This window comes from Brachyistius frenatus, unplaced genomic scaffold (assembly GCF_029030835.1).
Source record: "Brachyistius frenatus isolate BFR_SWC_R1_liver_20210118 unplaced genomic scaffold, ASM2903083v1 Contig_41, whole genome shotgun sequence".
NCBI classification, from domain to species: domain Eukaryota; kingdom Metazoa; phylum Chordata; class Actinopteri; family Embiotocidae; genus Brachyistius; species Brachyistius frenatus.
In genome coordinates, this window is record NW_027210640.1 from 969,599 (window position 1) to 985,927 (window position 16,329).

Consider the following 16,329-nt stretch of genomic DNA (forward strand, 5'->3'; position numbering starts at 1 on the left):
CATATACAATAATATATCAGTAAGAGGGACCAAAAACATTTTGCTGCGAATATTTCTGGACTTTTATTCTAGTCAGGCAGGACTTTTCCTTGTAATAAAGTATTTTTACATCGCTGTATTGGTTGTTTTACTGTAAAAGTGCACTTCTTCCACCACTGATCCACAGAAATAAACACGATAGAGCAGTAATATAATACATTTTAGTTATTACTTATCTTTACTTATTCTTAAATTGTTGTAAAGTTTCCAGTTACAGTACAGATTCATATTTTACACGTCTTCATAAAAATGCCTAATCGTTGCAGGTTAACCTAAAATACCTGACAGTATGAAATAACTATGGTGTTCCACCCACCTACAATATCAATTGTATATTGATGCAGTAGAAATTATATAAGAACACTGTTATCAACACGATCCAACAGGACATCTAATCCAACGGTCAGTCAGCTGAATCTCAGGGGACATGAGCAGCACATTTGAGTAATTAACCCTCAACACCACACAGAGGCAGCATTGCATTTTACATCCCTCACTCACAGAGGAGTCTTGCTGAAATAATGCTACACATGCTTTGATTACCAAGAGGTAATATATCGTATTTACTTAGTTTTACTAGCTTCCTTCAGTAGTTTTCTTCGTCAAACAGAAAAGTCATTTGAACTATTTTCCTTGCAAAATTTAAAAAAATGAAAAGAATAAAATAAAAACTTGAACATGAGTTGAAGACTTTGTTCACTTATCATTGATACTGATGGGGTTTCTCTTGAACTCTGGTGTCTCGTAGAGTGGAAAACTTCAAACTATCCATCCTCCAGCTGTCTACCAGCATAAAACGTTGCTCTTTCTCGCCCACTTTTCACCCCCTCTAACTTCAACTGTTCAAGAGGAAAAATAAAATGTTACTCATCTGTTGTGTTGTTCGTGCCATAACCTTCATGCTTTGTGATCACCATTGTTTCCTTGCTGATGAGTTTCAAACTGAATGTCAGAACAACTGAAATACTATTTTTGAGTTAGAAGAGGTATTTAAGGAGGTGCATCACTACGCAGACACAGTGATCCTGGTAGTTTAGGTGTGGGGATTTTCTTTATGACAAGGAAATGCATTATTCGTGGGTAACCACCCAAAATGGCTCATATATAGTAACACTTCAAATCGTAACATTTTCTAATATGTCAATTTTATACAGCATTTCAAATGGAGCTAGATACTAAAGACTTGTGACTGCTGCTGTGAGTTATTGACTGCTTTAGGGCCACACATTTTTATCAGGACAGCAGCTTCACATAATCAATTCGTCTGCACTGTACTGTATTCCTGGAGTGGACAAATTAAAAGACACAAGAAGTAGTTTCCCATTGTCTTGACTCTCAATTCTCTGTCAAAGACTTATTGTACAACCTCCAGGCTGTTGTCAGGGGAAATATTGGGTCTGAAGGTTAAAGGAGCAATTTGAGGAAATCCTAAACCCGACCAGCAATTCCTCTGGGGAAGAAGCTGAGTTTGACACTCATTCATATCTCTGGCAGAGGTGCCTCCGGTTGTTAAGAAGCTCCTCAGTACAAAGGTGCAGGAGTGGATGAGATCAGGCCTAAGATGCTGAAGGCTATCAATATTTTGTTTTGTGGACAAGGAGAAGGCCTATGAATGGATCCCTTGGGGGATCTTGTGTGTGTGTGGGGGGGGGGGCTGCAGGAATATGAGGTTTCAAGGACATTGCTATTAGTCCCTTTACAACCATAGTCCAACAGAAAGTCAAACAGGTTTCCAGTGGGTCTTGGCTTCCGCCAAGGTTGTCGCTTATCATAAATCCTCCTTGTGATTTTCATGAACAGGATCTAAAGGTGCAGCCAGGGGAAAGAGATTGTCTGGTTTGGGATTCTCAGAATTGTTTCTCTGATAAAGCCAAAAGAACCACATCATCTGCAAATTTCAGACGGTGACTTTCAGCATGCGCTGGAGTAGTTTGCTGCCAAGTGTTAAGTGGCTGGTTGAGTGTGAGCAACTCCAACACTGAGGCTGTGGTTTTCTACTGGAAAACAGTGGTCTGCTTCCTTCAGGTAGGGGCGGTGGTCTTGCCCCAAATCTCAGGGTCTTGTTCATGATGAGAGTTTGATGGAGCAAGAGACTGACATGGGGATCACTGTAGCATCAGCAGCAAGGCAGGCATCGTACATTTTGGTGGAGGGAGCTGAGCAGGAAGGAAAAGCTTTTGATTTACAAGTCGATCTACGATGCCACCTGGACGCAGACCATTGGAAGTTTTCTGGGCATGTCAAACTGGTAGGACACACCGGGGTACACTTGGAACAGGAGCTGGAAAATGTTACTATGGGTTTCTGGAGAGAGGGACGTGTGGGCTAACTTCCTCAACCTGCTGCCTCTGCGACCTGACCTCAGATAAATGGGAGAAAATGGGTGGATGAAGACTTATAAATATACTTATAAAGTATATATAGCCTGGATATTGGGCCTTTTTTGTTCACGAGGGAATAGCTGTAGCTTCTTGAGCTAAGGAAATGTAAATATTCACATGCTCTGCATGAATTTAATATGCATGTTAGACATCAAATATAACATCCAACCTGCATAAGTCACATTTATACAATGATTCAGCAACCATAAAAACTACAAAAAGTGCAAAAATAGACAGACAATCACATTCATAAAAAAAATGAAGAGGTTTAAAAAGTTTGTTTTAAGACAGGATTTGCATTTTGTCATAAAAACCTCAGCAAATAGTTTTTGTTGTGGTATCTGAAGCATTCAGCTGAATTCTGGTGTTCATACTTTGTTTTTGTTTTTTCATTTGGAGTATGTGAATGTTATGAAGGAACGGTCTGAGAAAACAATCCTTTTAAATAATCCCTGTCCTCTGTTATGCAATCTTTCTAAGCAATTGTCAGACTTTATAACTCCGATGAGACTCTCTCAAAACACAATTTAATAAATGATCATGTGTGTATGTGTAATGTGTAGGGGTATGTGTGTGTGTTTAAGATTGTATGCCAATGAATTTGAGCCTCCCACATGTAGTAAAAAGGGTTTTCTGTTAGTCAGCAAACAAGAAAAAGGACATGCAAAATATAATTAATTGCATTTTCATGAATAAAACCTTGTGGATAAAAGCTGCTTTATTATTATGGTTTTCCTTTGAGTTACTTAACATAAGAAATAAGGTTTTGAAAATGAACCAGTTGAGTCACTGAAATTTTACACAAAATTGTTCATATTTTGTTAAACAATGGGACTCGCTGTGATTTTGCAACAGGTGTCTTTGTCTCCCTCAGCTCTACGTTGCCCTCTAGTGTGGGAGTATAACTGTGCACGTCATCAATGTTAAGACTCCATGGTTGAGCACATTGATTCACACGGGAAATAACATCTTTAGGAAATTTGAAAGGATTTTCTAAAACATGATTTTCACAGTCATAAAGGTTTATCGTCCGACATATTTACAGTATAGTAAAGATCTCGTGACCTTAGTTGAATCTACTACCTTAATTCTGTTTTAACCCATTCCCAGATAGAAAAAAAAACCTATAGATATCCGTCCAGTGCCTTTCTGACTTTGCCCCCTTCTATGTGATTATACCATAAGACTGTGAAACAACCTGTCTCAGGAACTTCATCTAATTAATTCATTCTCACGTTTTCCTCATAAACACACTTTTATTGACTTGCTTTTATATCTTTCCATCCTATATCCTTGACTTGCTTGTTTGTTTCTCTGTATATCTCACATATTCAGGGCTTTTTTGGGATATACTTTACAATTTTCCTTAAGGCCTTTTACTTAGGAAACTTAGCTTTTAGATGCGTACCATATAAATAAAACATGTATTATCATCCTTACTATCATCATATAACTCGAGGCTGTGGAAGTAAAGGTTTGACTTGGATCCAAGTTCTAAATGTTACGGCAAAAAAACTTTAAACCAACTGCTTACTTTTTTCTGCCCTCCAACATCATATTCATTCTTTTTATTTCAGAGGATGGTGAAGAGTCACAGGAACATGATAAACATGTCTGCTTTTGAAGCTTCGCCCCACTGACATCTTTACAATGAGTGATAAACGTAATTGGTAATTTGGGTATTATACCCAATTGCTCCAAGTCTAAATCCCTCCGGGTCACAATGTGAATTTATATTGTAATGGTACAATATCACCTTTTCACTTTCCCCGTAATGTTTGTCTCTCTTCAGTAAACAATTTAGTGGCCTAAACCTGTACTGAATGTTGAATAAAGACGCTTATAGACTTGCTTTGCACCATGAGGCCATACATCCCGGTGACACACATCTCTGACTTTCTCGGCTGCAGGTCGCAACTTAACCTTTACCAGAATAATTAAATCTATCACTATCTGCAATTCCCCCCTGTAGGGGATGTTAATGTTTCATGTTCCCATCTTGTTTCAGTAGGTTCGTTCAACTTCCTGCTAATAAAGCCATTTTAAAATGTGAATGGCATAAAAATGAATGGTGATCAGGCTGACAGCTGGGCAGTGAGCTGTTCGTATTCCTTCCAGACAAAAGGATATGTCCAAGATACCACTTTTTCACCCAAAAAACAGACCAAAAATGTTCTGTAACTAGATTTCACCGCAGTAAAACACAAACACCCAGAGAGGATACATGTAAGTGCACATCGAATGTTCTTGTTTATCATTTTTGAAAACATTTACAACTATTTGAGACAAAAAGAAAAACAGAATTGACCTGCAGTTTGCATCCATTTTCAAAATGTTACATAAATAAAACTCATATTTATAAATATCTCTTTTTTATAAACATATAAATAGTTTTTAAACATAAATACATTTATGCAGGGGAAGATGAAGTACATTAATGTACAACAGCAGCAGCAGCAGCAGCAGTAGCAACAACAATATACAGCTTTGCAGTTTGTAGTTTTTACACCATTGTCCACCATGTTGTAGTATGCATCTGTGGTTGTATCTGTTGAGCATTTTGTATGCTATACATATATGTATATATGTATATATACCTGCATATTTATTATATCGATATATTTATATGAGGATTTTGTAGCATTGTCATTCCAGTCTTTGTTTATGCTGGTCGTGGTGACTTTCGTACCGAAAATCGATCACGTGATGAGTTTCTTTTTTTTCCTTTTTTTTCCCTCAGGTGAGAACAACGTGTGTTGTCCAAACCCATCGTCCAGAGATCTGGAGAAAGAGAAGAAACAGGAGAGGAAAGGTTAGACTGAGCTTTCAGAGACAGCTTACTAAAATCAAATATATTTATTCTGTGATTTTTATCTAATGTTTGTATTCATGAGCCTCTCGACATTCTGAGAATCTCCAAATGTACTTGTTTTAATCTCACCAAAAGTTGTTACCCCGACTCTTCACCTAACCACTTCATCACTGAAGAACACATATCTAACACAGACTTCCAAATTTATGGGTGTCAGACGATGAAAAACACACTCGCCCGTGCTAGTCACAAAAATCACACTCCCCCATTAAGATTTCACAGTTTGCCACAACAACAAAAAAGGCCTCAAGCCTTGGGACTAATTGTGTGTCACCTTTGCTTCCTCATTACTTCATTCACCAGCGTTGCCTCAACGTTGTTTTGGAATAGAGAAAATGCGTTTCCCAGAACGATACCGTCCACCACAGGGTGCTGCGTTTTCAAGTGTGCGTATAAATGTGTGCATGCATCGCCACTTCCTTCTCCCCGTCCTCTTTCTTTTTTCCTAAACATGACACATTGTTCCTGTTGTCTGGATGAAGCACATGGGATCATTCATGATGATGCACATGACTACAAAAGTGGACTTCTTAAATGCCCACTAGATTGTTTCCCATACATCAGTTTACATCAGTTTAAGTGGGCTTTCCTGCTGTCTCAAAGGGTTTCCTGTCCTCATAGAGAACGCGTCTAGATTATAAGTCAAGGCTTGATGAGATCACTAGTCTGAGACGTCATGTTTTTCCCCTCCGTCATCTCAAGTATCTGCTTTCTGATAATGTGGAGTCAGTCATAAAGCTAAAGTCAATGACATTTAGTTGAATGTGATTTCTTACACCAAGGTGACCTCTGACCCCGACTTGAATTTTTCACCAGGCAGAATACAACCACGCATTATCATTGCTCTTTTATGTTGTGTATTGCTGCCACTAATACCTGATTTTATGAATGCAAAGCATACACTGTCCTGAGGCAACCAGCAAAATAACCTTGAACATCTTTTTTTTGTTAGTTCTTTCTTGCTTTCTTTTTATTTCCTCTCCCTCCCTCCCTCCCACCCACCCTTCCTCCCTTCCTTCCTTCCTTCCTTCCTTCCTTCCTTCCTTCCTTCCTTCCTTCCTTCCTTCCTTCAGACCATACCTACTCTGAGTCCTTCCAGCAGCCAAGACCCACCAAAAAACACAAAGGAGCTTTGGATTTTCTCTTTTACCTCTGTTTTTTTTTCTGTTCTTCTTTATTATTTACATCATTCTGTGCTCGACATGGAGTCCTCCCATATCTACTAACAAAAGTAAAACTTCCCTCTTGTCCTTCTTTCTTTGCTCATATTTTCCTGCTTCCCACTGTCCTTCCATCTTTTAGCACAGCCCTTTTATAAATGACACACTTTATTTATATCTTTACATACGTTATCCCTCGATTGTTTTTTGTCTCATTGTCTTTGTCCTCTACTTGCCCATTTATTTCCCCCCTCTGGATTGTGTTTATATGTCAGTAGCCTAGTGAGGTTCCAGGGAGTCCATCTAAGTGGGAATTGGGACTGTGATATGAAAGTCCACTCACCATCGCAGCGCTGCTCCAATCCTAGCACCCCATGCCGCTGATGGTTCCTATCCTGTCCATCTTGTGTCCGAAGCAGCCACTCCGCGACGAGGAGCCCCCTTTCTTGTTTCCCGACTTGTGTCTCCTCGCTGCTGGCTGGTCGTTAAGGAGACGAGCCCACATCCCTCTGGCCCGGGTGTCCATCCGTAAATCTCGCAGTAACCGTATCCGCGAGCGCACAGTTTCTAGCTGCCTCTCCCTCTCCTCCGACTCCAGAAACTCTGCCAGCTCCTCGCCCAGCAAACTTCTAAGAGACTGGAAGAATTAAACATTTTTTTTTAATTTTTTTTTTATAAACAATGTCTTCCTGAGGCGAATACATTGTGCAAAGAGATAGCCTAAGCGTATGATAAAATTCAAATCAATCCTTGGTGCCTGTTTGAGAAGAGCAATCATTTGAATAATGTTTGAAGTTAACCACAACTTGGTTCATTACTCACTTTCAAACAATAAGCATTGGCCAAGAGGGAATTTTTTTTTTGAGGAGTTACACGCATGGCAACATCGGAGTAGGAAGAGTGATTGTTTCTGATCCAACAAAACAACAATTTAGATCCACAAAATGCTGCTCTCATTTGATTTAAACCTATGTAAAAACCCATTAAGTAGTAGTTAACCTCCCGTGGGGGGGTTCTGTACATTTATTTTTGAATAAGTGAGAGCTCAGCTCTGACACCTCACCCTGAGAGAAGAATCATATAAGACAGGTGGCTGCAGTCCGCTCCTCTGAAAAGAGCGTAGACTGTGGCATCCACCTGGGTTCCTAAATTCTAACCATCCAAACAAATAACTACAACACTTATGTGAAATCATTACTTCTGAAGTCTGGATGTTATTCTGTTGATTTGACGGGCTGCAATTCAATGCCAAAGCACGGTTTTACGCACAAAACTGTTACGTTTGCTGACGTTCAATTTGAAAAAGCAAAAGTCTTAAATTGTTTCTTAAAGTGCTTTAAGTGCTCCGAATTTTAAGGATCCATAGACAATATTTCACGTCTTACTTAGTCGTCCTCTTTGGCGCTCTTAAATGAGTTCACTGGTGCCAAAAAGCTAAAACTGACAAATGATGCTGGGCAGAAAAATGCTGAGACTATCGGGGTTAGACATTAGTTAAATAACACATGCTGTCTCTTTATGAATTAAATAAAAATAAGTTTTAGACTGTGAGTGTGGAAAAAAAAAACTGTCTTTGCTGAATTGCTCAACGTAACTGAAATTATGAAATTCGATGCGTAAAACAACAGTCTTGGGCGTTTGAACCACAGAACAGCTGTTCACTTCTGAAGCAGCTCTCAGCTTCCAACAGCCAATAGTGCAAAAATAACTGTTTAAGTTCTCAGTAAGAGGGATAGAAGAGAGTTCTTCTTACCTTCTGCTGCGCTTGAGATAAAGGTTTTGCCCCCATCCTCACTGAAAGCAGAGTGACTATAAGTCCACACGCTACCAAGTACGACAAGTTCATTTTGGCAAGTCTTGTGTTCTGACAAGGATTCCTCTGCGCTGTAGTTCAGACAGAAACACTGTAGCTTCAGTCAATCAGTTAAACATAAGAGGCTTGAGTCCGTCCTTTACTCCAAAGCTCCTCAAGTGCTTCTCTAACTCCGTGTATCAGTCCTCACTGTTTTATAACCAGCCCATGGTGATGTCATGACAACCTGCGTAATGGTCCTCCTTCCACGCCAATTCCCTGTTTTCTCTACCTGCCTCTAAGCACGTCATGGCAGGGATTAATTAAATGATACAAGCTCCGGTCAGCGGTGCTTTAGAGGAAATGATATGGGCTATAAGCTATCAAAAAGCACAGTCTTTTAACTTTTTGACCTCTGGCTGAGATGCGCAGCTGAAACCAAAAGTGGTTTCAAAGGCTGCGTTAAGAGCTGAAGAGAGACTTTGGCAGAGAAAAGATTTTTGAGGTGCCAGCCGTCTGTCCTGCAAAACATCTCAACAATTCATATGATATACTAAGCTTATATGACAGTGATTTTTGTTGTTGTTGAGAAAATCCACTTAATGTCTTAATCTAAACATTTGCATCTCAAACAGGCGGAATTTTATTTGACATCATTTTATGTCATCCCCTCACTGCAGTGTCATCATCTACTTAGCTCCAAGTGAAGTTGGGCTGCTGCGTAATGCAAAGAAACAGGGATGGATTTTATGTTGCAATACAGCCACCTTAACTGTCCACAAAAAGTTAGTTTACCTAACGCAGAGCGATGACATCAGCCGTTCAAAGAACAATGGATCTCATGGTTCATAAGGAGTGATTCATATAAAACAGGGGGATTCATAATGAATCATTAATGTGTCTTAATTTAAAAACACGTTGTGTGCAAAAACCCAAACCTACATCACTGGGTCAGATGTGATTTTTGTCTGGTTTTGTAGATCTTGGAGATATCTTTGCTTTTAGTTGCAGTGAGACTTGTGGCATCAAAACACAAGTCCTGTGGCTGCCTCACATGATTAGTGTTTTAACTGGATTCTGTTCAAACAGCCACCCACTGCTCTCATAAAGGAGGCTGATCGAGACTCTAGCTTATGGTGTCACAGCTCCATACAGAAACATAAACATGAAATCTTTATATGTAACAATACAAGAGTGTCAATCAAGAAAGTATGCAATATTGTTTTGAAAACAAAATTGAAACATTACTCTTGAATGATAAGACAAGTCCAGAGACAAACACTTTTGACTTTTCACTCTGCTCCCAACTAGTGCTTTGAAGAATCTCGATCACTTATTGGTAGCCCAACAGAGAGTTCTGCTACAGCTGTTCATTTTGAGTGTTCTAAAGACATTTTCAGAAAAGAAACCCCAAAAACAAAGGGTCCAGTAAAAAAGAAGGGGAGATTTTACCACAGTGGAAGCGAGAAGGTACAACCATCTGTCTGACACTAATACTTTGTTACCTGATGACATTTGTAGGCTCATCTGTGGCATTAATATGCTGTATTTACATGTAGCCTAATCTGTTATCAGATATAATGCATTACAACGTTGTTGCGACATCTCTTTATTTGTGATAATTCTTACATGCAGTGTTTAAAGCTTCCCCCCAGAACAGTGGTGTTCTAAAAAAGAGTTGCAATCAACACACAACTGGTGTCAAGAGAAGTGTCAAAACAAGGAACCCTATCATCCCACTGATATAATGATTCATTTGCTTCAAGAAAAGTGTGTTTTCCCTTTGAGATGAAGTAAAAGGACGTTGTTAAAATGGACATTTTTTGCAGTGGGGAATGCTCCTGGATGGAGTGCAATCTCAGGCAGCACCGTCTGTTTTGGAACACAGAGTGGCAGTATTTGCTGTGCCGAAAAGTGAACACCCCTCACAGTCGCATGATTACTGGATCAATACTATCCTGTAAAAATGGAGTCATTATTCAGCAGATCACGAGCATATAAAAATCCCAATAAAACTGTTTAGAGTAGATTTGGAATTTGCAATGAGTACACCGAATTCTGTGTCATACATCATATTTAGTGTATCAGAGCAGGTCTGCCTGACCTAGAGTGTAAATCTAAGTTTATTGGAAGTGTGTTGAATTCTGTGGCAAAGATGATGTTTGGATGATCGACTGCAGTTTTGCCGTCACTTGCTGAGGCCATTACATTTATGAAAGCCCTCACAACATGCTCATTTGGTTGAAAGTGAGTGATGAGGATAATGGCCTCTTACTGTATGAGTTGAGGCCTGCAAGACATTCACTTTTTTAAGAAAAACCCAACTATTCAGTGTATTATCCCTTTAAATAGTGTAGTTAAACAGCACTCAGCAGTGACATCCAAACTAATACATTTGTTTTAGAATTTCATAAATAGATTAACTTGACCTGGCCTTTAAATAGATTAGAATGACCTGATACCTGACATTTCCTGTAACAACAGGCAAACATCACTTACTGGGTTGAGGTATTATTCTCATCCTCACACACACGAACACACACCTAAAGTAAAGAATGCTTCTCATCCTTGTCCCCCCTGGATTGTAAGAGCTGTTCCCAATTACACGAGACTGAGACAAATGGTACATTGTTTGAAATGTACAATTTGATGGACACCGGCAGTCCCTGCTGGCGATAAATGTGTCACACTTCTCAGTGTCTGTTACTGGGAGAAAAACAGCGGACTGAAGTAAGATAAATACAAAAGTACATTTTCTTCATGTGGATCAAGTCATGTTTCTTGTCTTTCTTGTCATGTAATATTTTCTTCTTAATGTTTGGTGTCACAGCATCTTTTGTTGTCAGGAGTTGGTGTTTCTGCTCTGCACTTTGAGGAGAAAACTTCTGAATAAAACTGTTTTGTTGTAATTGTAGTTGTAATGTAATTTCTTTGACAACGTTTTAGTAGCTGGAACTCTTTCCTACTGCTTCTCCTCAGCCATGGTGATTATTATTACGTATCCCTGTATGCCTAAGACTAAATACAAGAATTGCTGGGCAGAATTTTCCCAGGAAAGAGCAACCAGACACTACGACAACAGACTCCAAACTTCTTCCACCTCCATTTCACACACAGTATATACACAAATGATCTGGGGTTATAACAGCTGGGAAACGCTATTGTGTTATATCAATCAGCAAAGTGTGTAGCAGACTAAGACATTTACTGATATGAAAATATTGCAATTATATTATACATGATTGCGTAAGGAAAATGAAACTTCCAAAACTGAATCTATGTGTACGCTTACCAGGTCCGAAGGGACAAAAACGGCTTATGTCAAACAGAAGATTAGAGGCAAATTTATTAATTCATAGAATGTTTACTGAACATGCACACTTTTCTTTCAGGGAGCTTGGCCCTCCTTAATGCTACACAGGGGCACGATGTGACTCATTTCACCACTCAGTGTGAGCACGCCTCTACATTTAAGCTGCTCCACTGGGGGAGTTTAAGGGTAATGTGCTTTGCTCAAGGGCTCTTTGACAGTCACATTTTCATTCATTCCCTGCCCAGGCTTCGACTCCATGACTCCAAGTTGTCTTGGATCGTAACTAGAGGCCTTTGTACTAACTGGCTTACTATTTGCTCACTGAAATGAAATGATACCTGTAGAAATGAAGTACATGAGAGTAGGTAGCTTTAAATTTGGTGACGATCTATACCTCATAATGGTCAGTGATTCCATGTTAAAGGCAATGAAACAAATAATGTCATCATTTTATGAAAATTTTATGAAACATGAGCGTGTTTGTCTGATTTTGAGTTGCCTTTTTGTTTCCTTCATAGTAAACTAACTTAATTCACACATGCTATACCACAGAGTTCTTTCTTTATAAAAACAGTTCAAAGAAAGTTGTTTTCTAAACCATCAAAAGTATGTGGTTCCTTACACTTGTGCGGTTTAACACTACTTCCAATGACTGATACATTTGTTGTCATACAGATACATAATGAATGAACATTGCATAAAACATTTTGGATCATTTATCTGATGCTGTTATTGAGTTGTTTTTAAAACTGTATTGTGGGACGTTTACATATAAATGAACGTCCATTACATTTGAGCACTCGCCAAATGAGCTCTCACAAGGCTGATTAAATGCATCATTGCCAATTATAAATACAAATCTGGTGTTGGTGAGACAATAACATGCTGGCCAGATTAATGTATACTAGTCAATCTCTATGGGCACAGCATGAACCAGAGAGATTTCAGCCCAATGTTGACTGGAATGGGTATAAACTCAATATAAAAGATATCTGCACAGTTAGATCTATGCAGTGTTTCACTTTATTTAAGTCTCAGTCTTCATCAAATCATACATGGTTCTATAAAGGACAGCCAGCTATAAGCAACCAATCCCATGTGTCATCCCTGGCAGTTTGCAAGACACCTGTGCATACACTGATGGTAGAAACTCCCCCTCGTGGGAATTGTAGTTGCAGTTGCAATCGTAGAAAAACTCAAATAAAGTGGAAAAACTGCATGTGTGGCAATAACGGAAACATCTAGATTTGAATTTCGACACCTATTTTAACAAGCAAGAGCAGCCACACAACCTGTGTAAGACCCATGTGTCATACATGAGTCATACCTCGCGTCTGCGGCCACCATCATTTAGAGACTAGACGAGGTGCCTCTTTTTCGAGCGACGTATGCGGGTCCCATTAAAAATAAACAGGGAAAAGATCTATGATCACATGTGCACCATCATAAAGTCATAGCAGAAACCCAATGTAGGCTCTAATTACTGTGTATCACGGCAATGATTTAACAGATGAAAGCCAATTGCTTTCTCCTGGCGTGCTGTCTCTTGTGACTTGTTTTAAACGAGGGTAAACAAAAATCAAGTGTTTGGTTTTAGCTACAACTGGTCACTTGTTTCCCCTCAAAAATTCAAACTTGGATAGACATTATCAACAGGAAAGTCAATGTACACACGCGAGCCAGCCGCAGCAGCAGTGCAGCAAGGTAGCCAGCACATGCACATGCCATTCAGAGTGACCCAAGTGTAAGCGTAGTTTTTCCTCACTGATACTGCCGAGTGGAGCAACCGTCTTTCTGCATTAACTTGAACAACATGTTTATTACTTTCTTTTGAAGTGCACAGGACCTGTACAAGGAAACCTGCTGCTTGTTTGTACAAGAATAGGGTGTGAAAATGGATAATATGTGTCCCCACATTACAGTGTATTTAATGTAATTGCTGATGTGAAGTGTGTGCTTCATGTGTTTAAGTGCAGGTTTCCAGATCTGTGCTGCCCTGTCAACAACATTGTGTCCGAAAATCCCTCCAAGCTCTTTTGCAGCTTTTTGTAGCAGTGGGATGGTGCGTGCCAGATATCATCACAAAAAGAAGTCTCATTAAGAACTAAATGAAGGTTTATCTCTTTCAGCAAATGTACCTGGAGTGAGGATTGTCAGTGTCATGCAAGAGCCTCTTCATATCGAACTAATCCACAGTCATCTTCACTTTAACAACAACAACATGGAGCTACTGAACTCTGGTGACCTTCTGTCCATGACGACTTCTCTGGTTTTAGCAGAATATTTTTCTCTGATTGCTAATTCCTTTATTTTGAATTTTAACAAGTGAGTGACACATTCTTCCTTGATGCCACAAGTGTTGTGTCACAAGTTTGTCTTTTTTTGTATGGTTTAACAATGTTACACGCTTTTCCCGATGACATCACGCGGGTTATGAGAGCACCTATTTTGCTGTGTCCTTTTGTTCTCCCCCTTTCTCGCTCTGCCTTTGCCACAAAATCGTATCCGCTTAATTTTCAGTAAATGTTCTGGCTTTCATGTGGCTGAAAAAAAAACAACATGAAGCAGCCTCACTTATTTGCCTCAGGAAGCTATACAAACCTATGGAGGGACCATGTGTTGCAGTAGCCATTGCAGTGAGTGTCTCTGGGAGGATTGAGTGTCTTTATTCCCCCTCTGGGGTTTGTGTAAGACAAACTACAAGGCTGTTATGGTCCTATAAATAACGGTTTTATTGCATGTGGAATTTTAATGCTTTTTACACAAGCGCTCTGAAGGCTTTCATACGTGCCAACAACACGCTTGCTTTCAATGGCAAGGGATAGATACTTGACTATTAAGACTAATGTATACACACACACCACGGTTAGGACTAAACTCTTTTTTCAGGAGGTAGGATTTTCTCTCTTGATTTGATGTTTTGGGCATTTTTTTTATTAGTCAGGCAGATATAAATGAGCTCTGAAATCCTACACTTGTTTTACTGTGGAGGACAAACAGTGCAATTATCACTGGAAAGGTTTTAATAAGATTTATAAATGTAAATGTTTTTTGAAGTGAAAAAAAATGGATCAGAAATACAAAACTGGTGTTATGTTCACAAATCAGTTCAGCATCATCCTTTACACAGACATTTTTATGTGTCAAAATATTAAGTTTAATGTACACCAGGTTTTTTTTTTGCACAACATCAATCAGTCGCATCACTGTTTGTGTAGTTAGTCAGAAAGAAGTGACATTTAACCACCAGAGATTCAACAGTTCAGGGATTGGGTTTGTTGTACACAAATATGGTACATATATACAGGTGGACATTTTTTTTTCCACTTCTTGTAACCTAATTTAGATTTGTAAAGTTTCTAAAATGCATGTGAATAATAATTGACATACTGAACAATTTGGTTTTGTTCTCTTTTTCAGTTTTAGTACCTATGTTTGATTTAAGTTACAATGCACAACACATTCCACACAGCTCTTCCTAACCACTGGTGGAAAGCAGGCCTCATTATGTCATTGTCTTCTCTCTGCAGTGAATCCTTCCATTTTCTGACACTGTCTTTTATTAGTGGTTATACTATTATTATAAGGCGGTGGTTTGTGTTTGAGGGAGTTTTTTTTTTAAAGGACAGGCAGTGAATATTTTCTGTTGTAACATGCTCATTCAGATGTTTTAGATGTTCTATAAAAATCTCTTACATTATACAAATGTGATTGTAAGTCTAATCATTCATGTCAAACTGCTTGTGGTGTTTACAATTGATGTCAAAGACTAAACAAAGCCTGCATGTGAGACTGACGCAGGTGCATAGAAGATGAGTTTTCCTGAGGATGGTGGAACCCCTCCATAATATTGTTTAGCGCTGGTCATGCATGAAACCAAATACAAAGGAGGAAGAAACCACAAGTGGAATACAGTCATATGAACAACAGAGTTTTATTGCTTGTTCCAAAGAATACACTTGTGCTTTTGCTTTATTGCAATTCCATAACCATAATATACTGATGAGTTTTGAGCAGACAAAAAAAAAATGGAAAAAGTTCAGTCACTTACAAACAATTCAGGATGAACATTTCATGATGTCACACGAGAGCCATAGCAATACAAATTAAAACAGTCACCCAGGCTTTACAAAAGACTAAGGTTTTAATTGAACAATAATGCCCGTTCCCTGTGAAGGTTTTAATTTAGAAACTGCTGCACTACTTTTAATGGCTCGACACTGTTGACCATTTAGCCTACTGTTCATATATTTAACTTGTGACAAAATACTTCACAGATTCCTCAGTTAAAATTTTTTGCTCTCATGGCATATTGCCTCAGTCGGAAAAACATTCCAATCTGGAGGCAAAAGGAAAGAACAAATGAAAGAGGCTCTTAGGTCAAAAGTTATTTTTACAGATATTTTGTTGATGCTGTCTGGCTGTTATTTTACAGGGTTTATGTTTAGCAGCTGACATGACTGCAACTGCACAAATTGCTAACATCGCTAAATACTGAGCCAATGATATCAATGTGGATGCATGTTGCTCCTCCTGGCATCATTTTAAAAGTACCTACAATCATTATAGTAATTATTGAGACATCATAATTTTCCCCTTTATCCTTGATGTCTTTGCCAATGTTACTCTTACAATCAAAATCCTAAAAGTGAATAATATACAGGCTGTTTCAGGGGCATTTATTCCAGTGTTCACAGCATTACCACACATACTTGGTGGTGGAAAGCCACTCTAATACTGGTGTGTCACATTTTCAAACCATGTGGAAAAAT

General features: G+C 38.9%; 1 protein-coding gene across 1 annotated transcript; it reads right to left on the reverse strand.

Annotated features, from left to right (window-relative positions):
• Positions 1 to 4,647: 4,647 nt before the first annotated feature.
• Positions 4,648 to 8,415, reverse strand: nppc (natriuretic peptide C). The gene is made up of 3 exons (XM_069702204.1): positions 8,206 to 8,415; positions 6,796 to 7,089; positions 4,648 to 5,201 (listed from the first exon to the last, which is right to left on the reverse strand). The coding sequence occupies exons 1-2, from the start codon at positions 8,296 to 8,298 to the stop codon at positions 6,817 to 6,819; spliced, it is 366 nt and encodes a 121-aa protein (XP_069558305.1). The 5' UTR covers positions 8,299 to 8,415; the 3' UTR covers positions 4,648 to 5,201; positions 6,796 to 6,816.
• Positions 8,416 to 16,329: the final 7,914 nt, after the last annotated feature.